We start from the raw sequence: 27,462 nt of genomic DNA, 5'->3' as shown, positions 1-27,462 counted from the left end.
CCTCTTGGACTTCCTGTCCCTTTTCCATCTATCCTTGGGTACACGTTTCTCCTTACAGGTCCTTTTAAACACCAAGCTCCGGAGAAAGGTCACCATTCTACCACTTTGATTCTGTAAATGTCTTTTGTTCATAGGTGTCAGCATAGGCTGGGTAATACTGTGGTAACAACCCCCAAATCTCGCAATCCCAGGAGGTACATGGGTACTGAGAATTATTCACATTTTACAAATAACCAAACTGGACCCCAGAGTATTGGTAGAATGTGCAGAGCCCATCAGCTGGTGAAAAACCCTAAGGAACGCAACACTTAGAATTTCACAAAGGCTAGACTTTATGAAATGTGCTGCGTGAATGCAGTAGTATCTCCAACTCCCCTGGACCACTCTGCCACATGCAATCTTGTATCTTTTACTCCAGAACTCAGTAACATCCACTCCAGGGCTGATGGGGGCGCTGGATATAGATAGTGGCGAGTGGTTATCCGCCTAGAATAGCGATGGCTAGGCAGGGGACATAAAACAGAAGAGGCAGTGGCCTTCTCCGGGTGGGGTCTATGGACCTTTACTGGGTACATTCTGTACACACAGGTCCCTCCTTCGCCTGAAATATTGATGAAGACTTCATTACGGAGGGTTTGGGGAAAGGTGGGGGTCTGGCTCGGTGAGCCCGAGTCCCAGCCCCGCTACAGCCCCGCCCAGATCTGGCAGAGCCGTGGGCGAACTCAGGCGGGCAGAAAGGCGGGGCGGGCGGCTGCCAAGTCGGCCAATAGGCGGCTCTCCGGTGGCTGAGCGGAGAGGGCAGGGGCGCAGTCAGTAGCACCACCGCCTTCCAAGTTTCCCCTCGTGGATGCGCGGCCCCGCGGCTCTGCTCCTCCCGGCACAGAGGGGCCGGGAGAGGCCATAGGAGTGGACCCAGGACGGGATTTCTGAGGAACGGGAGAAAACTGGCGCCCGACCCGCTCTGGAGGGTCGGTGAACGATGAAGGGCCGGCGGCGGCGACGCCGAGAGTACTGCAAGTTCGCGCTGCTGTTGGTGCTGTACACGCTGGTGCTGTTGCTCGTCCCCTCCGTACTGGACGGCGGCCGCGACGGGGACAAGGGCGCCGGGCACTGCCCTGGACTGCAGCGCAGCCTGGGAGTGTGGAGCCTGGAGGCGGCGGCGGCCGGCGAACGCGAGCAGGGCGCAGAGGCGCGGGCCGCCGCGGAAGGGGGCGCGAGCCAGTCCCCTCGGTCCCCAAGCAACCTCAGCAGCGCTGTCGGGGAGGCGGTGTCTCGCGAGAAGCAGCACATCTACGTGCATGCCACCTGGCGCACCGGCTCGTCCTTCCTGGGCGAACTCTTTAACCAGCACCCGGACGTTTTCTACTTGTATGAGCCTATGTGGCATCTATGGCAGGCGCTGTATCCGGGCGATGCCGAGAGCCTGCAGGGCGCGCTGCGCGACATGCTGCGTTCACTCTTCCGCTGCGACTTCTCCGTGCTGCGGCTGTACGCGCCGCCGGGGGACCCCGCTGCGCGCGCCCCGGACACGGCCAATCTTACCACGGCCGCCCTCTTCCGCTGGCGGACTAACAAGGTCATCTGCTCGCCGCCACTGTGTCCTGGCGCGCCCCGTGCCCGAGCCGAGGTGGGCCTGGTCGAGGACACCGCCTGCGAGCGCAGCTGCCCACCCGTGGCGATACGCGCCCTGGAGGCCGAGTGCCGAAAGTACCCGGTGGTGGTCATCAAGGACGTGCGCCTGCTCGATCTGGGCGTGCTGGTGCCCCTGTTGCGTGACCCAGGCCTCAACCTGAAGGTGGTGCAGCTTTTCCGAGACCCGAGGGCGGTGCACAACTCGCGCCTCAAGTCTAGGCAGGGACTGCTGCGCGAGAGCATCCAGGTGCTGCGCACCCGCCAGAGGGGCGACCGCTTCCACCGTGTGCTGCTGGCGCACGGCGTAGGTGCTCGCCCCGGGGGCCAGTCTCGCGCGCTGCCCGCCGCACCGCGCGCCGATTTCTTCCTGACCGGTGCGCTCGAGGTGATCTGCGAAGCCTGGCTGCGGGATCTACTTTTCGCGCGCGGTGCGCCCGCCTGGCTGCGGCGCCGCTACCTGAGGCTGCGGTATGAGGACCTGGTGCGGCAGCCACGCGCCCAGCTGCGCCGCCTGCTGCGCTTCTCCGGGCTGCGCGCGCTCGCAGCGCTCGACGCCTTCGCGCTCAACATGACTCGCGGCGCGGCCTATGGCGCCGACCGGCCCTTCCACCTGTCAGCGCGCGACGCCCGCGAGGCGGTGCACGCCTGGCGCGAGCGCCTGAGCCGAGAGCAGGTGCGCCAGGTGGAGGCCGCCTGCGCTCCAGCCATGCGTCTGCTCGCCTACCCTCGCAGCGGAGAGGAGGGCGACGCGGAGCCGCCCAGGGACGGGGAGACGCCGCTGGAGATGGATGCCGATGGCACCACGTAGCCTCCCATCCCTGTCCCCGGCACGGATCCGGGTAAGGTGGCCGGGGCAAGGCAGGGACCGGGACTGGTCTTCCGGGAGCCTGGAATGGCCTGGGGATGGGAAGTGTAGCGGGGAGGGTACCATCCTGGATCCCATCCTATCAGATCAGGTCCAAGAGGATGGGAAAGTCCTGCTCGTAGAATTTGGTAGATTCATCGGAATCTCCAGCTTAGCCTTGCGCCTCCTTAGAGGGAGATCCCGAGATGAGAGAGGGTATTTAAGCGTGATTGAGGTGGAAGCCAGGTCTCCGCACTCCCATTCCCCGATATGAAGTAGGAGGTTTCAGAGGGCTGAGGAGAGTAGAGAAGGTTTGAAATAGTCATAATGAGCCGTGAGACTGGGAGTTGACATGTGGAGTATAGGATTTCGGAAACCATTTGAGGTTGATGATTATGGAGTTATCTTGATGCCAGTTTGTCCTGTGAGGAGACTTTGCAATGGTGTTTACAGGCACAGAGAAAGCCAAAAGCAGAGAGTTTGGTGGAAAGGCATTGATTCTAACCCTGCCTATCCCTAATCTTTCTGTTTCATTTTTCTTCTGTTTTATGCGCAGGCTCCAGGGCTTTTCTCCTGAGTTTCCAAGCATGCAGGCACAGTCAGGCGGCTCTTGCAACACTTCTTGCATATTGTGTGTCGCAGGCGCTTGTGTAGTGAATAGACTTGCTTTCCTCTGGCTCATTTGCGCCTCTCTGTCTCCCCTCCCCCTCCTTCCCTCTCCCATTTCCCCTCTCCCTCTCTTCCTCCACCTCCCCCTTCCCCTCCTTCTCTCCCTTCCCCCTTCTCCCTGTAGCTGGCGTTTGCAGGATATGTGACCATATCCCATTCACATCAGCTTCCTCTAGTGTCGACAAGACCTCAGGGGTGGGCTGTCCCCCACTCCACCCCATCCGTTTGACAGATGGAGCCTTCAATTGGCAGTAGCAGTTTGTGACTGCAGGAGGAGCTTTGTGAAAAGACACTGGCCCCTCTTTTTGTTGTTGTTGTTTTTTTCATTTTTGTTTTTTCTCTGCATATCTGAAGATGCTAAAGTGCTGAAACAGTCTCAAAATGTGTTCCGTGTGGGTCAGTGTATGGCCTGAGGAAAGGGTTTGCTCTGCACAGTGCTGACCATAGGAGTCAGTGACATGGGAGTGTGTTTCCCCAAACTTTGTGTGAGCTGGAAGGGTGCCGCCTTCTGCACTGTGCGGTCAGTCCAGAGGAGGAGGAAAAGCAGTGCTGGGTGGGCGGAAGTGAGTTAAGTTTCCATTCATTATTTTATAGTGTAATTCAGCATTCCCCTGAGATGAAGCTCTGAGGACAAACGTTGAAGATATTAATGAAGAGGGACTTTGTTGTTGTTACAGAACCAGGGTTTCAGAGTGATTTCAGAAGCTGACTAATTTTTCTCCCAGTAATCAAATGGTTTTCTTAGTCAGTTTCTGTAATTGCTAGGAATTCTGTGTTCTTTCCTGATATCCAGAGTGATGGAAGGTAAGGCACAGGGTGACTTGTCACATCTTAACAAAAACATCCTTTCATCTGCTGATCCTGTATTTACAGATGCAACAGTAATTGTCCCTAACCCTTCTTCACAGGCCTCAGGGAACTCCTCCCCTGGGCGAATGCTGTGCATTTATGGCTTTAAGACATGACAATCTCCCAGAAACTTGTGCTTTTTTTTTTTTTTTTTTTTTTCATTTTTACTAACATCTATTTGAGTACTGGTTGGGGTGAGGCATTAAAGAGAATACAGAGGAGGGTAGAGGAGAGTCTTTGCCCTCTAGGAAGTTAGAGTCTGTGTGGGTGACAGTGACTGTGAGGGAAGACACTGGTGTTGCTGTTTGGAAGGCCGACGGGGCTTCCTTTGCAGGCCTGCAGGGACATCTGGGAGTAAGCTTTAGGCTCTTCCAGACTTTAATGACTGAGTCCTTCCTCCTGCATTGGGCACTTAGCACCAATCAGTGGATTGATTACAATGCTTGTATTCTTGGTTCCTAGGAAGATAACGTTACTGCCAACGCACTGATGGGTTTTCCAAAAGTTTGTCACGCTCTACTCTAGAGAAGGGAGGAGAAGGGAGGAGGATGGATCCTTACCAAAGGGCTATGTGTCATGCACTGAGTTAGGCATTATACATATATCATTTATATCAGTTTTCCAGATGAGGAATTCGAGACTCAGAGAAGTAATTTGCCCAAAGTCATACCTGGGCTGGTGAGGGTGGAACAGTGTTTGGTGTTGGACTCCACAGCTCATAATCTTCTCTTTTATTCCTCACCTGCTCCCCACCTTGGCATTCCCTGGCAGCACCCCGATACTCCAGCCAGGCTAGTATGAGGTGGAAAACACACTCAGCTTTATTACTAATATGTCCCAACCACTGAACGAATAAAATATCCCTGAGCTGCCAACAGTGCCTACACTGGAAAGCGGATGACTTTACAGCCATCCTCCCCACAGGGCATCTCAGGATGCCCTCGGCTCATCTGAGGAGAGAGACCACATGTGAATTAACCTGAGTAACTTCTGGATGGTCCATACCCAATGGCCAGGATTTGGCAGTGAGGGAGTCAGTGAAATTTTTTCTGGTCTGGGTGAGGGCCGTAGCACCCTGAACCAAGTCACCAAGGACCTAGGCCCTTTCTCTCTTTTACATCTTGGCTTTTATTCACCAGCTTATCTTCCCACTGTCACAAGATGATAGCCACAGCTCCAAGCATCACATCTTCACACAATGACACAGGGTTATTAAAATACAAAAAGGAAGGAAGCTATCTAGCCGGTTAGGGGTGGAGGGGTTTTTCCTCCTGCCATGCTCTTTTTTTTTTTTTTTTTTTTTTTTTTTTTGAGAGGACGCTCTCACTCTGTCACCCAGGCTGGAGTTCAGTGTTGTGATCTTGGCTCACTGCAATTTCCTCCTCCCAGGCTCAAGTGATCCTCCCACCTCAGCCTCCCAAGCAGCTGGGCTCACAGGTGCATACCACCACATCCACTCTGTCACCCAGGCTGGAGTGCAGTGTCATGGCTCACTGCAGCCTCAACTTCCCAGGGTTAAGCAATCCTCCCACCTCAGCCTCCCAAGTAGCTGGGACTACAGATCAGGTGCACACCACCACTCCATCTCATTAAAAAAACATTTTTTTTTTTTGCAAAGATTGGGGATGGGGCGGGGAGTGGGGGCTCTCACTGTGTTGCTCAGGTTAGTCTCATACTCCTGAGCTCAAGCGATCTGCCCGCCTTGGCCTCTCAAAGTGCTGGGATTATAGATGTGAATCATTGCACCCAGCCTTGATAAATTATAAAACCTTTCCCAGAACCCCCTTTACCAACTGACTTCGCTTTACATCTCATTAGCTAAAACTGGGTTACACAGCCTGTCCTAGCCCAATCATTGGTGAAAGGGAATGGGAGCATTGTGATTGGCTTAGACCAGCGGTTCTCAGCCGTGACTGAACATTACATTCACCTGAGGAGCTTTTTTATTTTATTTTTTGAAATGCCAATGCCTGAGCTCCACCCCGAGATTCTGATTTAAGTAGTCTGGAGTGGAGTTCCCAGACCCAGGCACTGGGATGTTTGAAAAGCTCCCCAGATGATCCTACTCTATAACTAAAGCTGAGAACCCCTGACTCGAACCAGTCATGGTTCATCCGCTGGGCCAGAGGGGACCAGAAGGCTGCCACCGGAACAAGATCAGGATGGGGAATAAAGGGATGTCAATGAGCACTGAACTGCTTGCTACAGTCATTTATGTGAAAGAACTTGGAGCTATGAAGTGCCAAGCAGATGTGGAGTGTTATTATGGAAAGGGGAAAATGTCCTCAATTATACACGGGTCCATTTATAACCCTCTCACATGCCTTCAAATGCTTTGTTGTCTGTAGCTCATTATCTAATAATCCATCGTTGTACACTATCCGTCACTGTTCTGAACAGACTGATGTGCTATCCTATCCTTTTCAGCATATCTCCCTTTAATGTCTGCCCTTGGTAGGTCCCAAGGTTTCATCCCGCTAGGCATTTAAGGCACCTTGATCTTTGCCCTTGACATAACATATGTATCCTTTGAAAGAAATTAGGAAAGAATGCAAACACCCTGTAATTTGAACCCTAACAATTGGGAAGCTTTCTTTCTAAAGAAATCATGTAAACAGAAAAAGAAATAATCAACCACCACCAAATCATTTTGAAAGTCCTTCTATTTTAATCAGGAAACTGGGCCCTAAACATTTTATATAGGCTTATGTATAAATATCACTGAGGCCAGGTGCAGTAGCTCACACCTGTAATCCCAGCACTTTGGGAGGCTGAGGTGGGAAGATCGCTTGAGGCCAGGAGTTCAAGACCAGCTTAGGCAACATAACGAGCCACCCCCTCACCTTCTCTAGAATTTTTTTTAAACTAGCTGGGGGTAGTGGCGCACATCTGTAGTCCCAGCTACTTGAGAGGGTGAGGTAGGAGGATCGCTTGAGCCCAAGAAGTCGAGACTGCAATGAGCTATGATCGTGCCACTGCACTCTAGCCTGGATGACAGAGCGAGATCCTGTCTCAAAACAGAAACAAATATCACTGAAAAGTGAAGCTGTTGCTTACACACAGACTGCTAAAGAATGGGCTTTTTTTTTGTTTGTTTTGAGACGGAGTCTTGCTCTTGCTAAGCTGGAGTGCAGTGGTGCAATCTCGGCCCACTGCAACCTCTGTCTCCCAAGTTCAAGCAATTCTCTTGCCTCAGCCTCCCGAGTAGCTGGGACTACAGGTGCATGCCATCACGCCCAGCTAATTTTTTTGTATTTTTAGTAGAGACGGGGTTTCATCATGTTGGCCAGGATGGTCTGGATCTCTTGACCTCGTGATCCACCCACCTCGGCCTCCCAAAACGCTGGGATTACAGTTGTGAGCCACCGCGCCCGGCCCAGAATGGGCATTTTTGAAACATTGTTCCTATATAGAATTTCTCATTCAACAAAATTTCTTCAGACTCCTAATAGAATATCACCCTGGGTGCTAGGTTTGAGCCAGAGAACTGGAAGTTAGGATGGTGTGTGTGTGTGTGCGTGTGTGTGTGCACATTTATAGGTACCTGAGTAGCAGGGCTGCATAAGGTGTGACCAATTTTTTAAAACACATCCATGTCCAAATCATTATTGCTCCTTGTGAGGTTAATGCTACCTTTGATCAAGGCATTCTCGGAGCTCCCATTTGGGCCTGCCTTCCCTGGCAGGACCCCTCAGCTAATGGATATGGTGTTAAGGAAAAGTCAAGACTTGTCAAGTCTGATGAGTGAACAGGGAAGGAGGCTGGTCCTACAAAGCAAGGGGTGGACATAAAGTAGTAACAGTCATTCCTTGCTTTCTATATGAAGTCAGTTTTTGAATTATGGCATGGGAACCCAGGCATCAGGGCCTGCCTCTCCTGGTTACTACTTAATTGACCTTTGGCAAGTCCCTAAACCTTTTCAGCTTTAGTGTTCTTACCAATAAGAAGAGGAAGTCAAATTAAAAGGATTTCCAGGCCAGGTGTGGTGGCCCATACCTGTAATCTCAGCACTTTGGGAGGCTGAGGTGGGCAGATCACTTGAAGTCAGGAGTTCGAGATCAGCCTGAGCAACATAGTGAAACCCCGTCTCTACTAAAAATATAAATATTAGCCGGGTGTGGTGGCAGGCACCTGTAGTCCCAGCTACTCAGGAGGCTGAGGCAGAAGAATCACTTGAACCCTGGAGGCAAAGGTTGCAGTGAGCTGAGATTGCGCCATTGCACTCCAGCCTGGGTGATAGAGCCAGACTTTGTCTCCTAATAATAGTAATAATAATAATAATAATAATAAATTAAATAAGGGCCGGGTGCAGTGGCTCATGCCTGTAATCCGAGCACTTTGGGAGGCTGAGGCAGGTGGATCACGAGGTCAGGAGTTTGAGACCAGCCTGACCAACATGGTGAAACCCTATATCTACTAAAAATACAAAAATTTGCTGGGCATGGTGGCACGTGCCTGTAATCCCAGCTACTCAGGAGGCTGAGGCACGAGAATTGCTTGAACCCGGGAGGCGGCGAAGGTTGCAGTGAGCTGAGATCGCGTCACTGCACTCTAGCCTGGGCGACAGAGTGAGACTCTGTCTCACAAAAAAAAAAAAAAAAAAAAAAAGAAAAAGAAAAAATTGTAGAAATAATATAAGCATGTAGTAAAAATATAATTTTTTTTTTTTTTTCGAAGCAGAGTTTCGCTCTTGTTGCCCAGACTGGAGTGCAATGGCACGATCTTGGCTCACCACAACCTCCACCTCCTGGGTTCAAGCAGTTCTCCTGCCTCAGCCTCCCGAGTGGCTGGGATTACAGGCATGCGCCACCATGCCCAGCTAATTTTGTATTTTTAGTAGAGACAGGGTTTCTCCATGTTGGTCAGGCTGGTCTCGAACTCCTGACCTCAGGTGATCTGCCCGCCTCAGACTCCCAAAGTGCTGGGATTACAGGTGTGAGTCACTGTGCCCGGCTGAAAATAGAATTTAACAGGATCGAAGTTTATAAAATACCTGCCAGTCTCACTTCCTAGAAGCAGCCACAACATTTCTTGTGGTATGTGTCTAGAAATGTTTTATGCAAATTCCAGCAGAAAAATATAGCCTTTTTATACACAAATGGGATTGAACTCTATTTATTGTTCTGCACTTTTTTCACTTACTGCTTTGGAAATCTTCCCATTTCATCTTCTTTTTAATAGCTATATTGTATTTCATGGTAGGAATGTATTATAACATATTTAAGTAGTTCCTAGTTCCATACTGTAGGGCATTTAGTTGTTATAGTTTTGTGCTCTATTTCATTGCATTTCTAGTAGGGTCCTTGTATTTGCATACATGTGAGTATATCTGTCAGAAAAATTCCTGTAGCAGAGTGACCTTATATAGCAAATGGTATATGCTTTGTACATTTTGAGAGGTAATGTTCTTCAAAGTCAGCCAGCATTCACTACCACCAGCAATTTCTTCGAGCTTCTGTTTCCCAGACTTTCAACAACATGGATTTGATTTCATTTTTTCATCTTGGCCAGTTTGATGAGTGGAAAATTCTTGCTGCTGGCATCCTGGCTCTCTCTGACCCTACAGTTCATCTCTGATGATGAGTGATGGCCTCATACTTTGGGTTGTAGTTACTAAAACACCAAGATGAAGTCAACTTCTTAGCCCTTCTACAGTCCACATGTATTTGGAGAGTGTTATTTTTGTGATTATTTTGAAGAAATGGATACATTTTGCTATAAAAATTATCCCTTTAGAAAACCACACTTCCACAGGACATCAGGTTTTAGCAAGGTTCTTTTTCTGGTGGCCTTCTTCTGGTACTGTTGCAGGGGATTGTACCTATTGACTCGAGCATCAACAATTTGGGGACCCTATCACTGGGGAAATTAGGCTGATTTTAAATAAGGTTTAACCATTCATACATTTTCTCTATTTTCCTGAGAGTCCTGTTTGTGGTCGCGGCAGGGGAAGGGCAGAAATGCCCATTTGCAGTTTTTGAGGCAGGATTCAGACGGTTTTCTAAGAGGGTTTTGTTTTGTTTTGTTTTGTTTTGTTTTTAAGTCTTGGCAGAGATTTTCTTCCCATGAATACAAATGTAATATAAATAGTTGGGAGTGATGCTTTTGAGAAACATTTACAAACAGCTGGTTTAACATTCTTCAGTATGCTTTGTCTCAGCCTGCCCTCAGCATGAACGGGCCAGAAAAGAATGAAACGAAAAAAACTAAACTGGCCTTGCTTTTTTGTGTCTGATTTTCCAGTTGAACAAGGTGACTAATAAATGAAGCCCTCTGTTTGTGAGGTCTCCTGGCTCCTCAGCCTCTAGCTTCATAGTGGAAATAAAAGGAGCTTGCTCTATTGAAAGGGACATTTCTGCTGAGGTGCAGTATAAGATAAGAATACTAGGGACTAAGAAACAGCTCTGGCTCAAATTCAAGTACACAGGCAAGTGGGAACTGTTTGGGAATTGAATAGGAAGCAGTTTTAATTGGAGAAAAGTTGTGGAGCTCAGTGATGTGTCTCTAATTGGAATCCTTCAGCTTTGCTCCCCAACCCCCTTGGCACCCTGGCACCAAGCCAGTGGCCAGATCTGACATTTTCTGCAGCTGACCTTGTTCATAATTAAGACCACCCTGCTGGATGCTGAGAATAAATTAGAGCATCAGCTGATGATAAATATTTTTAAAATTTTGTTATGGATACATATTTGTACATGTTTATGGAGTACATGTGATTTTTTTGTTACAGGTACAGTGTGTAATGACCAAGTCAGGGTATTTGGGGTGCCCATAACCTCGAATGTTATAATTTTTATGTATTGGGAAGATTTCAAGCCCTCTCTCCTGGCTATTTTGAAATATACCATACATTGTTGTTAACTGTAGTCACCCTACTTTGCTATTGAACTTAGAACTTCTTCTAACTAACTGTATGTTCATACCCATTTAACCAATCTGTCTCCACGCCAACCCCTGCACCCTTTCCAGCCTTCTGGTGATCACCATTCTATTCTCTACCTCCGTGGGATCAACTTTTTTAGCTCACATCTGAGTGAGAACATGCAATATTTGTCTTTCTGTGCCTGGCTTATTTCACTTAACGTAATAACTTCCAGTTCTTCTGATGGTGAATATTTTTAAATTCAGAGATTAAGAGACTGTGAAAGAGGGCCACCACATTTGATTTCAGTGATGACTATATTCTGTGCCAGCAGATTCCCCTCCCATGAAATGGACGGGAAAGGAAGAACTTTGCTGCAGAGTCACATTCTGAAAATAGCCACTGAGGTAGACATGTTTTGCTTATGGAATCGAAGCCCTTTCTGGAGTGTTAAAAGGTGCCTTGGCTGGGCGCAGTGTCTCACACCTGTAATCCCAGCACTTTGGGAGGCCAAGGCAGGCAGATCACCTGAGGTTGGGAGTTCAAGACCAGCCTGACCAACATGGAGAAACTCCGCCTCTACTAAAAATATAAAATTAGGCCAGGCGTGGTGGCTCACGCCTGTAATCCCAGCACTTTGGGAGGCCAAGGTGGGCGGATCACGAGGTCAGGAGATCGAGACCATCCTGGCTAACACGGTGAAACCCCGTCTCTACCTAAAATACAAAAAATTAGCTGGGCGTGGTGGTGGGCGCCTGTAATCCCAGCTACTCGGGAGGCTGAGGCAGGAGAATGGTGTGAACCTGGGGGGCGGAGCTTGCAGTGAGCCAAGATTACGCCACTGCACTCCAGCCTGGGCAACAGAGCGAGACTCCGTCTCAAAAAAATATATATATATAAAGATATATATATATAAAGATATATATATATATATATAAATTAGCTGGGCGTGGCGGCACATCATGCCTATAATCCCAGCTACTCGGGAGGCTGAGGCAGGAGAATCGCTTGAACCCAGGAGGCGGAGGTTTTGGTGAGCTGAGATGGCACCATTGCACTCCAGCCTGGGCAACAAGAATGAAACTTTGTCTCAAAAAAAAAAAAAGAAAGAAAAAAAAAAAGTGCCCTGAAGATGCAGGGTCCTTTCTGAGCCAGTAGTCCAGTAAGAAGTAGAAGTCTGGCCTGAAATCCAAATGCCTAGAGGGAGTGCTTGTTTGATTAATATCATTGGGTCATGGTATCCAGCAGGTTGGAGACCAAGAAGCCAACCTAACTGAAGGTCTGAAGCGTGTAGTTCTGCCCTGAAATAGAACATCACAGAAAGCTCTGTAAGGTATGCGGAATGCAGCCATGATCAAGACTGTGAGTTCTTCAGTAAAGACGATGAAGTGAGGAAAGTTATAAGCAGCTTTAGGAGGGAATTCAGAGGTTAATTGAAGAAGTCATTACATCCAGACAGATAAGGTAGACATTAGGAAAAATTGTACCAGAGCTTTGAGGTCACTTTTCCCATGACTGACACCATACTTTCTCATAAAGGACTCTTTACTGCCTCAGAGACATTATAGGAACAGCAAGCCAAAAATGCTAAAATCAACATAATATTTTTAAAATAGGGCCAACTGGCAACCAACCAAGAACTGACATATGTTAAATATACAGATTTTAGAAGTAAGAGGAGTAGATCTGTCTCTTGCTATAATAAAGAATATCACTAACATGGATGTAATAAAGGAATACAATACATTTTTCAGGCTCTGCAAACAACAACAAAAAAGTTCCTCTTTGTTGTCTTTCTGCACCCTCCTACTTTCTCTTTCTTTTCTTTTTTCTTTTCTTTTCTTTTTTTTTTTTGAGATAGTCTTACTCTGTTGCCCCGGCTGGAGTGCAGTGGCGTGATCTGGGCTCACTGCAACCTCTGCCTCCTGGGTTTAAGCAATTCTTGTGCCTCAGCCTCTGGAGTAGCTGGGACTACAGGCATGCACCACCATGCCCGGCTAACATTTATATTTTTAGTAGAGACGTGGTTTCACCACGTTGGCCAGGCTGGTCTCGAATTACTGACCTCAGGTGATCTGCCCACCTTGGCTTCCCTAAGTGCTGGGATTACAGGGGTGACCCACCACTCCTGGCCCACCATTTTCTAGCTGCTAGGAATTACAGAGGGCAATTTTGCAAAAATGAGATGATTGGCCAAAAACGTACACATCCCTCACAAAGAATAACAAAATTCCTAACGTTATTGAGTGCCTTTTAAAATAATTTTACTTCATATTTATTTACATATTTATGTATTTATGTATTTATTTATTTTTGAGATGGAGTTTTGCTCTGTTGCCCAGGCTAGAGTGCAGTGGCGCGATACCGGCTCAATGCAACCTGTGCCTCCTGAGTTCAAGCGATTCTTGTGCTTCGGCCTCCAGACTATCTGGGACTGCAGGCACCTGCCACCATGCCTGGCTATTTTTTTTGTATTTGCAGTAGAGACAGGGTTCCCCATGTTGGCCAGGCTGGTCTCGACCTCCTGACAAGTGATCCGCCGGCCTCGGCCTCCCAAAGTGCTGGGATTAGAGGGGTGAGTCACCACACCCAGCCATTTTTATTTTTCAACAGTCAAAGGGGCAGAGAAATATCTGAGCTCAGGAAAAATCCATGTCTTGATCCTAGGTGCGGCAATCTCCAGCAATCCTATAGACTGGCCTCCATGATCCAATGTCCTATGCCAACACGAACCTGCTCTAGGCCATGGAGCCACTTGACTCCCACAAGACCATGGACAAGAAAGGCTAGGAAAGGGTGGAACAAACATACCGCCTCACTCTGCAGGGAGAGAGATACCTGCAGTGATTAGCTAGAGTTTGGCTGGTCCATAGATTCTGTACACTGACTAGCCATTCTAACCTGGGAATCTTAAAACTGATCAAGGGCAAAGAATGAGCCTTTCTGGGTAGTCCCAGTGTGGGGGTAGGGACACTTCAGCTGCTCATTTGACTGATAACCCCCATGGGGACCAAATGGCAGCCTGAATTGCAGATCTAAGCTCCAGGTCACTTCCAGCTCTGTGCTCTCCCAAATCCCTTCCACCTTCACTTAGTGGATCGCAAACATCTGCAGGTGACCTGTCCAAATATGTATTATCAAATACTGAGTCAGTTTCTTTATTGGAATTGGGAGCAACTTTACTCACAAAAGCAATTAGGTATGCCAACTAAATTTATATCTTGGAGGAGCTCAACGAAAGGAAAAAAACAAAAGTCAACTAGGCAAACTTAGCTGTTTCCAAGTTTGATTAATACTGGTTTGGTGTGCATCGGTATGTTCTCAAGTGAGCTCAAAAGTTTGGGAAATTTTTAGCTGGGGTGTGGCTATCATAAAACTGGAGAGATGTTATTACCTTATTCTTTTCTAGAGTAAGAGGAAAAATAATGCCCATTTAATCTTTGTGCTGGCTGACTGTGGGCTTGAATGACTCACATGGATTCAGATTTTACATTGAATTCCTCCCACGGCGGGAGTGTGTGTCTCTTCAGCTCTCCACTGGGGCCATCCAAGTCCAGGCAAGTACTAGTTTCTCCCCTCACTCCCCAGTCCAGAGTTTTGTCTTTTTGTTTTTGTTTTGTTTTGACTCAGCCTCTGTTTCTTTTTAAACCTGAGTGGAGAGTTGTTTCAAGTTGAATACGACTGAAACTGTTATTGACTAGTGCAAGTATAAATAACTAGCACCCCATGCCACTGTCACATATTTTTTTTCAGATTAAACGTCTGGAAATTATGAATAACACTTAATGCTGTTCAAAGTACGTTTCCAGGCTATCTAGGGGTACAGTTATATTAGCAAACTAAATGTCTCCTATTACATTTTGCTTTGGAGTCACAATGAGGGAATGTACTTCGAGATTTCTGCTATTTCAAATATTATTTTAACATTATCCCTAAGCAGCTCCCTTAAAAAACAACTTAATGGTGCTATTGTTGTAAACATTGTCACTCATTTCCGTTTTCCTTGGCACTGTAGTTGCTAATTTGAAGTGAAAACAGGAAGGTTAAGAAAGCTTAACCTGGGTTAACAGATAACAACAGATAATAACAGATATTAACATCATCCACAAAGTGTGGTTTCAGTTTAGGATGCTGGGAGAAGACCCCATAAGAACACAGCCCTTGCAAAAGATGCTCAAGCCCTTCCTTAGCCCATTTGTTCTGGAGATGGTCCAGGAGGAAGGCTGTTACAATAGGCTGGAAAGTCATCCAGCTGGTGATAACAGGAGCTTCTGAATACCCGGAAATCTCAGCTCTCTCAAATGCTAAGCGCCAGCACCAACTTTTAGCATCTGTGAAGTAGTTTTGGTAGTCAACGCAGGGTGCCTCACCTGGCGCAAGTGTGTGGGCAGGGACAGGATACCTCGGAGTCCAGTCACAGGCACTTACGTTCTGGAGGCAAGACCAAGAAAAACTTGAAAGGAAGAAGAGCAGGCCCAAATTGACAAATGCAATTCAAGGAGTAGAAATGAGGTCCCCGTGCAAGTTCCCAGATTCATTTGGGAGGCCCTAGGCTCATTACCTGACCTGAAATGGGGGGCACAGGAAGGCCACTCAGAGAGCTAGAGCCGGTTGCAAGTTCATTTGCTTGAATCTTCTGTTCTCTAACTTTAAAGCCAGCAGGAAGTTGATTCATCCCCCTCCCCCCTCTCGGCTTCAAAGATTGAAGAAAGTATGATTAAAATGCTAAAAGCGTGTCTTCCTGAGTTATTCTGCTGTAGCCCCAGGAGCCTCAGCTGAACCAACTGCTTGCAATTCAGGCTCCATAGACCCAGAATGAACCCAGAATGAAGTTTCCCTTTGATGGCAATGAGGCTATTAGTAGGTAAACCAGCTGCAGTTAGGGCCTGGCTGGTCAAACACTCAAGGGAACTGTAGCAAAGGAGATAAAATTACACCCAACTCATTGGAGTATGACTTTCAATCTTTAAATAAATAACCCATGCTTTTTTTTTTTTTAAGTGAAAGCCAATTCTTGAATTATTTGAATATTGAGGAATGACCTCACACTTCAATGTCACATTTTTTTTTTTTTACAAAAAACCTTTTATGCGTGCTTTTCAAAACAATGGTGTATAAAAACCTTTGTAATTCTTGAGATTAATTGCATGAAGACAGTTTTTTTATTATGAATTTTCCATTACTACAGGATAAGTCTTTAAATAGTTCTGACTTAGGAATAAACAGAAGGGTCTATGATTGTTTCAGGTGATACAGAGAGTAGCAAACATTTTTATTCTCCCCAGATTCTGGGCAAGTGGAAACAGCTGTAACCAAGAAGTTTAGCAGCTTAAAATTTAATTTTTCCTTGTCAGACATCTAGCAGCTGAAAAAAAGGACAAAACTAGCTACTTGGTAACTGCAGCTGGCTGGTAAACTGAGGGTTTGGATTCTAAATATGAACCCAAAGATGAATATTTCATTGCTCCATATGAACAGGGCCCCATAATATTAAGAAGAGTTGGGATCTGGATTAAGAGTGAATTAAATTCTTAATCCTTGTGCTTAATGCCTGTAATTCCCAGCACTTTGGGAGGCCAAGGTGGGCAGATTACCTGTGGTCAAGAGTTTGAGACCAGCCTGGTCAACATAGTGAAACCCCGTCTCTACTAAAAATACAAAAATTAGCCAGGTATGGTGGCCGGCACCTGTAATCCCAGCTACTCGGGAGGCTGAGGCCAGAGAATTGCTTGAACCTGGGAGGTAGAGGCTGCAGTGAGCCAAGATCGTGCCCCTGCACTCCAGCCTGGGGGACAGAGAGAGACTCTGTCTCAAAAAAAAAGAAAAAAAGAGTGAATTAAATTCTTAATCCTCTATTTAAGATACTGGGGACTTAAGAGTTTGAGGAAACATCACACTAAGAATTCATGGACATGTTTATGTTTTAAACACAACCAAAAATATTGAGAAATGGTAGGAAATTAGCCGATAGTTTACTTAGGGTCTACTTGGGAGCTACAGGTCTCATGAAGGTGTACGTCAGAACTGGAAGATATATAAGCATCCCTGACCTAGTTCAGGGACATTCAGGAACTAGAGGCCAACAAGGGGGAATAGGAACCCATTCCTAGTATGCAGAAAGAAAGGACCTTGTGAGGTTGCCCTGCCTGAATTAGCAGTACTTCATTTAAGTTCTTCAAATACCCCGGCAGCAGCAATAGTTCTTTCAGAGCACACGTCTCTCCTCCCCTCACCTTGTACTGCCAGCGATTCAATAAAAAATATAAACCTGCATGAAAAGCAGCCTTTTGGGTAGATACAAAGATTTTTAATAAAAGGATATAAAAGATTGCTTATGGGTACAGATGTTGGGCTGGTAGTACTCTCTGTAAAAGTTTGTTGGGAAATGGGATCTGACCTGGCAACATTTAGCACTTGGTTAAGTCATTGACAAAATCATCCTGAGTTACTGCCAAGTTTGTTTCCGGGTCTTTAAAGCAACCCAAGTGAAGAGCTCAACACGTTGCACAAAGAAACAATGCCATAGATATATATATATATTTTTTTTTTTTACTTTTTATTTTGAAATAATTATATAGGCCGTGTGTGGTGGCTGATGCCTTTAATTCTAGCACTTAGGGAAGCCAAGGTGGGAGGATTGCTTGAGCCCAGGAATTCAAGACCAGCCTAGGCAACGTAAGGGCATCCCGTTTCTACAAAAAATAAAACATTAGCTGGGTGTGCCTGTAGTCTTAGCTACTCAGGAGGCTGAGGTGGGAGGATCACTTGAACCCAGGAGTTTGAGGTTGCAGTGAGCTATGATCACGGCACTGCAGAAATAATATACTCACAGGAAGTTGCAAAAACAGCACAAGAGGTCCAGTGTACCCTTCACATAGCTTCCCCCAAAGGAACACCTTATATGTAGATCAATATCAACACCAGGAAATTGACACTGGTGAGATCTAACAACAGACCTTTTTCAATTTTCAGCAGTTTTTCCGTGTACTCATTTTGTGTGTACGTGTGTGTATAGATCTGTGTAATTGTATTATATATAGATTTGTGTAAATACCACTACAATCAAGACACAGAGCTAGTCCATTAACACAAAAAAACTCTCTTGTGCTACCCTCATTATCATTACATACCCTACCCTATCCCACCCCTTTCACTGGCAAACGCTAATCTGTTCTCCATCTCTATAATTGTGTTATTTCAATAATGTTATATAGATGGAATTATATAATATTTAACCTTTTGAGATTGGCATTTTTCACTCAGTTGTAATCCTCTGGAGATTCATCCAGGTTGTCTTGTTTAATAATAGTTTGTTCTTTTTCATTGCTGAGTAATATTCCATGGTATGGTTGTACCAGTTTGTTTAACCCTTCACTCATTGAAGGGCATTTGGATTGTTTATTACAAATAAAACTACTATGAATATTTGTGTATGGGTTTTTGTGTGGACATAAATTTTCATTTCTTTAGGATGAATGTCCAGAAATGCAATTGCTGGATCGTGTGGAAGTGTGTGTTTAGTTTTATGAGAAACTACCAAACTGTTGCCCAGAGCAGCTGTACCCTTCTACATTCCCACCAACAATGTCTGAAAGATCAAATTTTTCTGCATCCTCATAGTATTTGGTATTGTCACTATATTTCATTTTATTTTTATTTTATTTTTTTGAGATGGAGTCTCACTCTGTCGCCCAGGTTGGAGTACAGTGGTGCAATCTCAGCTCACTGCAACCTCCACCTCCTGGGTTCAAGTGATTCTCCTGCCTCAGCCTCCAGAGTAGCTGGGATTACAGGAGTGCGTCACCACACCCAGCTAGTTTTTGTATTTTTAGTAGAAACGAGGTTTCACCATGTTGGCCAAGCTGGTCTGGAACTCCTAACCTCAAGTAATCTGCCCGCCTCAGCCTCCCAAAGTGCTGAGATTACAGGTGTGAGCCACTGTGCCTGGCCAAGATTTCTGTTTTTAAAAAATATATCTTTTTACTTTGATTTTACTTTAAGTTCTGGGATACATGTGCAGAACATGCAGGTTTGTTACATAGGTATACATATGCCATGATGGTTCGTTGCACCTATCAACCCATCATCTAGGTTTTAAACCCCTCATGCATTAGGTATTTGTCCTAATGCTCTCCCTCCCACTGTCCCCCACCCCTCAACAGGCCCCGGTGTGTGATGTTCCCCTCCCTATGTCCATCTGTTCTCATTGTTCAGCCCCAACTTATGAGAACATGTGCTGTTTAGTTTTCTGTTCCTGTGTTAGTTTGCTGAGAATGATGGTTTCCTGCTTCATCCATGTCCCTGCAAAGGACATGAACAAGATTTATTTTTCAAGAGTCTTTTAACGATTCAATTTTTTAGTAGTTATAGGACTTTTCAAATGACCTGTTTCATATTGGGTGAGTTATAGTAGTTTGCTTTTTGAGGAATTGGTCCATTTCATCTAAATTGTCAAATTAATGGACGTTGTTTTTAGTAATTTTTTTTTTTTGCCTTTTAATGTCTGTGGGGTCTGTAGCGAGAACCCCTGTTTCATTGTTGATACTGGTAATGTCTTCTCTTTTTCTATTGTCAGTCTTGATAGAAGTTTTTTGTTTGTTTGTTTTTTGTTTTGTTTTGTTTTGTTTTGAGACAGGGTCTCACTCCTGTTGCCCAGGCTGGAGTGCAGTGATGCAATCTCAGTTCACCCGCCTTCCGGGTTCGAGCAATTCTCCTGCCTCAGCCTCCCGAGTAGTTGGGACTACAAGTGCTCGTCACCATACCCAGCTACTTTTTGTATTTTTTGTAGAGACAGGGTTTTGCCATGTTGACCAGGCTGGTCTCGAACTCCTGGCCTCAAGTGATCTACCCGCCTTGGCTTTCCAAAGTGCTGGGATTATAGGCATGAGCCACCATACCTGGCTGATAGAGGTTTTTTGATCTTTTCAACGTACCGGCTTTTTGTTTCATTGTATTTTCTTGATTGTTTTTGTTTTCAGTTTTACTGATTTCTCCTTTTATCTTAATTATTTCCTTACTTCTGCTTGTTTTGGGTTTTTTAAAAAATCATCCAGTTTCTTGAGGTAAGTACGTAGATTATTGATTTGAGATCTTTCTTTCTTTCTCATGTATCTAGTGTTACGCATTTTTCTCTTAGCTTTACAAATTTTGATGTTGCATTTTCATTCAATATAGTTTTATTTTCAGTGAATTATGTTTAAGTATGTTCTTTAATGTTAAAATTTCTGGATAATTTCCTGCTATCATTCTGTTATTGACTTCTAGTTTGATTACACTATGGTTATTTAATTTATTATTATTATTTCAATTTTTAAAACATTTGTTCAGATTTGTTTTGTGGACCAGGATAGGTTCATGTTGTGAATGTTCCATGTATGCCTAAAAAGAATGCGTATTCTACTGTTAATAGGTGGAATGTTCTATAAATGTCAGTTCAATTCTATTGGTTGATGTTACCGTTCAGTCTTTCTGTATCCTTACTGACTTTCTGTCTAGTGAGTCTATCATTTGTTGAAAGAATGGTGTTGAAGTTTTCAACTATAAATGTAGACTTGTCCATTTCTTCTTTCTGTTCTTTCAGTTTTTGCTTCAGGAAATTTGAAGCTCTGCTATTTGCTCTGTACATATTTAGGATTGCTATGTCTTGTTTGTGGATTGGCTCTTTAAACCTTATGTAACATTCTTCTTTGTCCTTGGTAATTTTCTTTGCTCTGAAGTCTATTTTATCTAATATTAATGTAGCTACTCTTCCTTTCTTTTGATTGTTTGTATGGTGTATCCTTTTCAGCCTTTTACTTTCGACCTACCTCATTGCATTAGAAATTAATGGTAATGTTTTTAAATCCATTTTGCCAATCTCTTTTAGTTTATATATTTAAACCATTTATATTTAATCTAATTATTGATATTTTGGGACTTCAATTTGATTTCTGTTTGTTCCCTGTTTTTATTCCTTTGTTTTCCTTTTCCTATCTTCCTTTGAGTTACTTGAGCATTTTTTAGAATTTCATTTTATCTGTAGTGTTTTTGAGTGTATCTCTTTGTATGTTTATTTTAGCGGTTTCTTTGAATTATACATAACTTATCACAGTCTACTGGTGTCAACATCTTACTACCGCCATTGAAATGTAGAAAACTAATCTCCATTTAGGTTCCTTTATCCTGCCCCTTAAATAGTCTCTTAAAAATTTTCTCTACATATATTGAGAACCACATCATACAATGTTACTTTGTCTCAACCATCAAAAATAATTTTAAACACTCAAGAGAATAGTCTATTAAATTTACTCATATTTTACCTTTTCCGTTGTTCTTTCTCCATGTGTGATATTTCAAGCCTCCTTTTATCATTTCCTTTCTCTGGGGAAGAACTTTAGCAATTCTTTTATAAAAGTTCTATTGACAACAATTATCTTAGTTTTCTTTCAAGTGAAAATGTCTTTATTTCACCTTCATTCCTGAAGGATATTATCATGGGATATAGAAATCTGGATCGAGGCCGGGCACTGTGGCTCATGCCTGTAATCCCAACACTTTGGGAGGCCAAGGCAGGTGGATCACTTGAGGTCAGGAGTTCAAGACCAGCCTGGCCAACAGGGTGAAACCTGTCTCTACTAAAAATACAAAAATTAGCCAGGCGTGGTGGCGGGTGCCTGTAATCCAGTTACTCGGAAGACCAAGGAATGAGAATCATTTGAACCCAGTAGGTGGAGGTTGCAGTGAGCCGAGATCACGCCACTGCACTCCAGCCTGGGCGACAATGAGACTCTGTCCAGAAAAAAAAGGAAAAAGAAAAATCTGGATTGGCAGATATTTTCTTTCAGCACTTGAAAACTGTCGTGTCACTTCCTTCTGATCCCCATGCTTTCAGATACAAAATCCGTTGGCATTCATATTGTTGTTTCCATAATTAATGTGTCATTTCTCTTTAGTTGCCTTCAGGATTTTTTTTCTTTGTTTTTGCTTTTCTGAAGTTTGAGTATGCCATGGCTTGGTGTAGATTTCTTTGAGTTTTTCTTCTTTGGGGTTTACTCAAGTTCTTAAATCTGTAAATGTATGTGTTCTGCCAATTTGGGAAATTTTCAGCCATATTTCAAGTAGTTTTTCAGTCTCTTTTTCTGGAACTTTGATGACATGCGTGATAGATCATTTATTATGGTTCCACAGGCCCCTGAGGCTCTGTTTATCTTTTTTTAACTCTATTTTCTGTTGTTCAGATTGGATAATTTCTATTGTTCTATTTTTAGTTTCACTAAGTCCTTAGTCTATCATCTCTATTCTGCTATTGAGCCCATCCAGTGAGTTTTTCAAATTTTCATGATTGTATTTTACAGTTCTACAATTTCCATTTGGTAACTTTTTAAAAAATTGTATTTCTTCGCTGAGAATTTCAATTTTTTCATTTGTTTCAAGTGTGTTTGTAATGGCTAAATGAGGATGTTTATGATTGCCACTTAAAATCTGTTTCAGATAATTTCAACATCTGTGTCATCTCAGCGTTGGTATGTATTAGTTGTCTTCTCTCATTCAAGCTGACATTTCCCTGCTTCTTGGTTTGACAAGTGCTCTTTTTATTGTCCTGGATACTGGAAGAATTATCTTATAAATCTCCAAATCTTATTTAAATCTTCTATTTTAGCAGGCCTCCACTGACACCACACTGGTGGAGAAAGGGGCACATCACCTGGTTACTGCCAGGTCACGATGGCAGTCCAGAGATCCTGGCTTCCCACTAGGGCTTTGCTCACAGGAGAGGGGATTTTTTTTTTTTTTTTTTTTTGCTAAGTTTCTGTCTTTTTAGAGTGAACCTTTCCCAATCCTTTGGCTAGAGGTAACAGGCTTTTTTCAGGGCCTTTTTGTGTGTGTCTCTCACAATTGGCATTTCTGGCTTGCTGGCTTCTTTAGCACACAACATTCAGGATATAGAGGCGGCAAAACGAAAACTCAGGGTCACGGTATTCCTCAGTTGCCAAGGTTCCCAGTCAGTCGGCCTTCTTCTCTCCGCCCTTCAGACTCTTATCTTTGTTTTATACATAATATTTGGAGTTTTTAGTTATACACTTTGTGAGAGGAATAAGGAGAAGTGCCTGATTCCATCTTGTCAACTAGAAGTCAGCCCATCTGGCCAGGCGCAGTGGCTCACATCTGTAATCCTAGCACTTTGGGAGGCTGAGGCAGGCAGATCACCTGGGGTCAGGAGTTCGATACCAGCCTGGCCAACATGGTGAAACCCCGTCTCTACTAAAAATACAAAACTTAGCTGGGCGTGGTGGTGCATGCCTGTAATCCCAGCTATTCGGGACGCTGAGGCACGAGAATCGCTTGAACCCGGGAGGTGGAGATTGCAGTGAGCCAAGATCACACCACTGCACTCCAGCCTGGGTGGCAGAGCTAGACTCTGTCTTTAAAAAAAAAAAAGTTGGCCCATCTGGAAATTGGTTTTTATTAAAGAGTGAAGTTTGACATGGTGGCTCTTTCTTTATGTAAGTAACCTGTTGTGGAGGCTAAAGTAACTCCATCTTGGATGCTAATCCACTATGTTGACTTGTGATTAACCTTGGTTCCAGGAATGCCTCTGAGATTTCCAGTTCATCTATTGTTCCTTGTGTAAGAGCACATCCTTACCATAAATTCTGCTCTTAGATCAAACTGCTACTCATTTCCTCTGAAGCACGTGTACCTTTTCCTTTGGTATATAATCCCTGGGTCTGGGGGTGGGGGCTAATGGCATGGAGATCTACCTGCCTTGTAGCTGCTCAAGACCATACTTCTGTCCATAAGTTCCCCGATAAAATCACCCTGTGATAACAAGCTGGACTTCTCTGCCTCCTTCTTTGGTTTCTCAGCCCCTTCTGAGTTTGGGGGTCACTTTGCATATATAGCCCTTTAATGAAACGTGTACTAGCAAAATACTAAAGATTTATAGGAAGGGGCGGGGCACAGTGGCTCATGCCAGTAATCTCAGCACTTTGGGAGGCCAAGGCAGGTGGATCACTTGAGGTCAGCAGTTCGAGACCAGCCTTGCCAACATGGTGAAACCCTGTCTCTACTAAAAATACAAAAAATTAGCCAGGTGTGGCGGTGCACGCCTGTAGTCATAGCTACTCAGGAGGCTAAGGCAGGAGAATTGCTTGAACTCAGGAGGTGGAGGTTGCAGTGAGCTTAGATCATGCCACTGTACTCTAGCCTGGGCAAGAGTAAGACTCCGTCTCAAAAAAAAAAAAAAAAAAAAAAAAAAAAAAAAAAAAAAAAAGACTTATAGAAAGGCCTCAAAGCATTTATGAAATTAGCTTTTCCTTAATGCTTAGTGTGAATCTTTGTTGTACATTTTAAATCATCTTGAAACTGCCTTTCCCAAACTTTGCATTAGTAGTTCTATTAAGCTGATGGACAGTTTCACTACATTAGAAAATGTCAAATTTGGTACACATCCAGGATCAGAGGAAGGATCACAGGAGAGCAAGAAACTGGTGACAGGACTAGTACAGACACACTGGAGTCAGCCCACTTTCCACTGCTCACATAGAGTGACACAAGCAATGTGTTTAAATGACAGAAGAAAAAGTTCAGGTGCCACAAAGGTAGAAAGCTGGACTCACTGCCTGTCTACAGCCTCAGTTGTATAGAATTGTCAGTTGCTGTTGGCATTTGGCACATATGAACTGGTACATGAGTGAAGAATGGATGGGTACATGGTTGGTGCCTAAAGGTATGGCTTCAATCCCAATTCCTCCCACACGCTACCCAGAAGGTCCCAGAAAGCCCTGTTCTCCTCAGCAGGCGCTCCACAACAGCAGCTACAGAAAGCACAGCCATGCTAACAGAGGCGCCCTCAGAGTTTTCCCATCTTCACCCTCACCCAGTGACCTCTTGGGTCATTATCTCCTGGTCTGTCTTCACAAACCAGAAATGATTGATACTGATTCGGTATGGGTTTGGAAGACTATAGGTTGCTGATTTAAAAGGACTTATGTTGTCAGGGTCCAACAGACTTTCTTTCTGGGGATTTCTGTGTTCTGAAGTTCAGACATCCTTTGTTCCTTCCCTTCCAGGTCAGTCACCATGAACTGGGGCACTCGGCATGCTACCTCAGCACTGGAGAAGCAGCGCTGTGGAGGCAATCTGTCACACTGTCAGAGTCTGGGAGTTGATTTGCTACCAACTGCTGTGCAATTCTGCTGAGCAGGAATATCATGAGCTGTTCAATAATGACGGATGCACTGGTTGAGATGAAGTTTCCAGTAAGGAAGTGACAGTGCAATGTGGATATTTATGGCCGTAAAATAGGAAGAGCTTAAGTTCCCAGGCTGAACCTGCCACTGCTGGAGCCATTTCATTTCAACAAGGCGTCCTCACAACAAAGAAGAGATGTGATTTGGTACCATTTCACATCAGCAGGTGTCTGGACAAAAACATCAATGTGAATAAGGGCCAACTGCAGTCCTGTCTATCTTGATTAAATTACTTAATATTAAATAATAGGTCTGGGCAGTATTGTTTTTAACCTGACTCATCCAGCTGTCCTTCAAATAGCTCTGTCTACCCAGAACTGACTTTTAAAAAGTAATTTTTCTCCCTGAGCTGGGAGAACCCTAATGAACTGAAACACATTTTTACTTTTAAATTTTTCTATCTGGTGTTTTTGTAATTATACTATTAAATGACTCTGGAGTCATGTTAATGACAGGATTTGTTTTGTTTGGATGCAGTTCAATTGCATGGTTTGGGTAAAAGCTAGTCTACATACAGAGGAATATGAAGACTGTGGAAGAAACTGTATATTGGGTTTAAGAATTTCAGCAATTATCCAGTACGAACCTAAGCATTAAACTGCAATGTCAAATCCACTTACTTCAGTCTTACTAGTTGACGTTGCCAACAGTTGGTAATGCCTTTTTCAGGATTCTACATTCAAAGCCTGTTAAAGATGGTTACAGGCAAGGAGGAGTCACAGGCAGAGGCTAGATTTAAAGTATATCTTTTAACCCTAATGCACATTTTAGAAAGTCTCAAAAATCTGTTGCTGTGATTTTTACATCCTTTTTTTTTGAGACAGAGTCTTGCTGTGTCACCCAGGCTAGAGTGCAGTGGCGCAATCTTGGCTCACTGCAACCTCCACTTCCCGGGTTCAAGTGATTCTCCTGCCTCAGCCTCCCGAGTAGCTGGGACTACAGGTGCATGCCACCATGCCTGGCTAATTTTTGTATTTTTAGTAGAGATGGGCTTTCACCATGTTGGCCAGGCTGGTCCTGAACTCTTGACCTCAGGTGATCCGCCCACCTTGGCCTCCCAAAGTGCTGGGATTACAGGTGTGAGCCACTGTGCCCAGCCCTATTTTAAAACTGAATTTCTTCAAGCATCTAAATCACAGGCTGGCAGAAACTTCTGTTAAGGCCCAGATAGTAAACAGTTTAGTTTTTATGGGCCATATGATCTCTGTTGCAGCTCCTCAGCTTTGTCATTGTAGCAGGAAAGCAGCCACAGACAGTAAGCAAATCAATGAGCCTAGTCATGCCAATAAAACTTTATTTACAAAAAAAGGCAGTGGGCTGGACTTGGTTCAGGGGCCAGCTGTAGTTTGCCAACCCCAGGCCTAAAGAAAGCTGGAGAGGAATAGTTACACCCAGAATAGAACCTCTCAGTGAGGGAAACAGACTAAGAATAGTATCGCACTACAGCCTTCTACCAACAGATACTTTAAAATACAAAACAAAATTAGCTCAGCCAGTTAGTTGTTTTATTTTGAGTTTTGTTAAAAAAAAAAAAAAAAGCTTTGAGAAAATGTGTTAAATATCAGTAAAGGGCAGGAACACACACGGCTAGCTTTACAATAACAATCTAAACATACACAAAGGCAAACATTGAGTAAAATGCTAGGGAAAGACAGCACTTTGGGGGCCTACTGCAGTTTTCCTTATTGCACATAAAGGTTGTGGATAACTCCAAGTCTTTAATTTTTCACAGTTATACTTTAATGTCATTTTATATAACATTTATTTATATAACATACTATAATGTTAATTTTATAAAACCACCACCAGTTTGCTACTGTTCAATGGAAATAGAAGGCAAAATTCTCCCCAATTACAGTATGTAAGCGCTCTATAAAAAGTTCCCTAGGTCACATCATTCCATGTTAAATGCGTCCTATTCTATTTTAAAAATTGCTTTTCAGCTATTAAATGAATCTTGAGGGCCTTCTCATTTAACCATTTTCATGGACATAGTACAACTTCACAAGTAAAAAGTACCAGATGTATTTTATGTGAAAAACAAAAGGACAACTTAGGAGGAGCTGGCCCTACTATGAAGTCACACTTTGAACGATCGATTTCAGTGGTAAATTCCCAATCCGTAGACTTAACACCCACACAACTGAAAACCATCCCTCTGCTTCTCCAAAGCCCACAATTGGAATAATCACAACACAAGTCAGCCCCCAAATGTCCGTGCAGTTAAGTCATCCCGTAACACCTGAATTGTAGCCTCTTGCAAGTGCTTGAGACAGCAGATGTTGAGGTTTCCATGCTGTTTACAAGTCCTTTTCTATCTGAGTTCCTCCAACATATACAGGCCCAGACAATTTTCCACTGGCCAATAGCTGACT

At 44.4% G+C, this 27,462-nt stretch overlaps 1 protein-coding gene across 1 annotated transcript; it reads left to right on the top strand.

Moving 5' to 3' along the window:
- Window positions 1-729: 729 nt before the first annotated feature.
- On the top strand, window positions 730-25,540 carry CHST7 (carbohydrate sulfotransferase 7). The gene is made up of 2 exons (XM_010376464.2): window positions 730-2,471; window positions 24,908-25,540. The coding sequence occupies exon 1, from the start codon at window positions 980-982 to the stop codon at window positions 2,438-2,440; it is 1,461 nt and encodes a 486-aa protein (XP_010374766.2). The 5' UTR covers window positions 730-979; the 3' UTR covers window positions 2,441-2,471; window positions 24,908-25,540.
- Window positions 25,541-27,462: the final 1,922 nt, after the last annotated feature.

The sequence above is a fragment of the Rhinopithecus roxellana genome, chromosome 7 (assembly GCF_007565055.1).
Source record: "Rhinopithecus roxellana isolate Shanxi Qingling chromosome 7, ASM756505v1, whole genome shotgun sequence".
In the NCBI taxonomy this organism is placed as follows: Eukaryota; Metazoa; Chordata; class Mammalia; order Primates; family Cercopithecidae; genus Rhinopithecus; species Rhinopithecus roxellana.
Note: the sequence above shows the minus strand (reverse complement) of the source record. Positions and strands in the feature narration are given on the sequence as shown.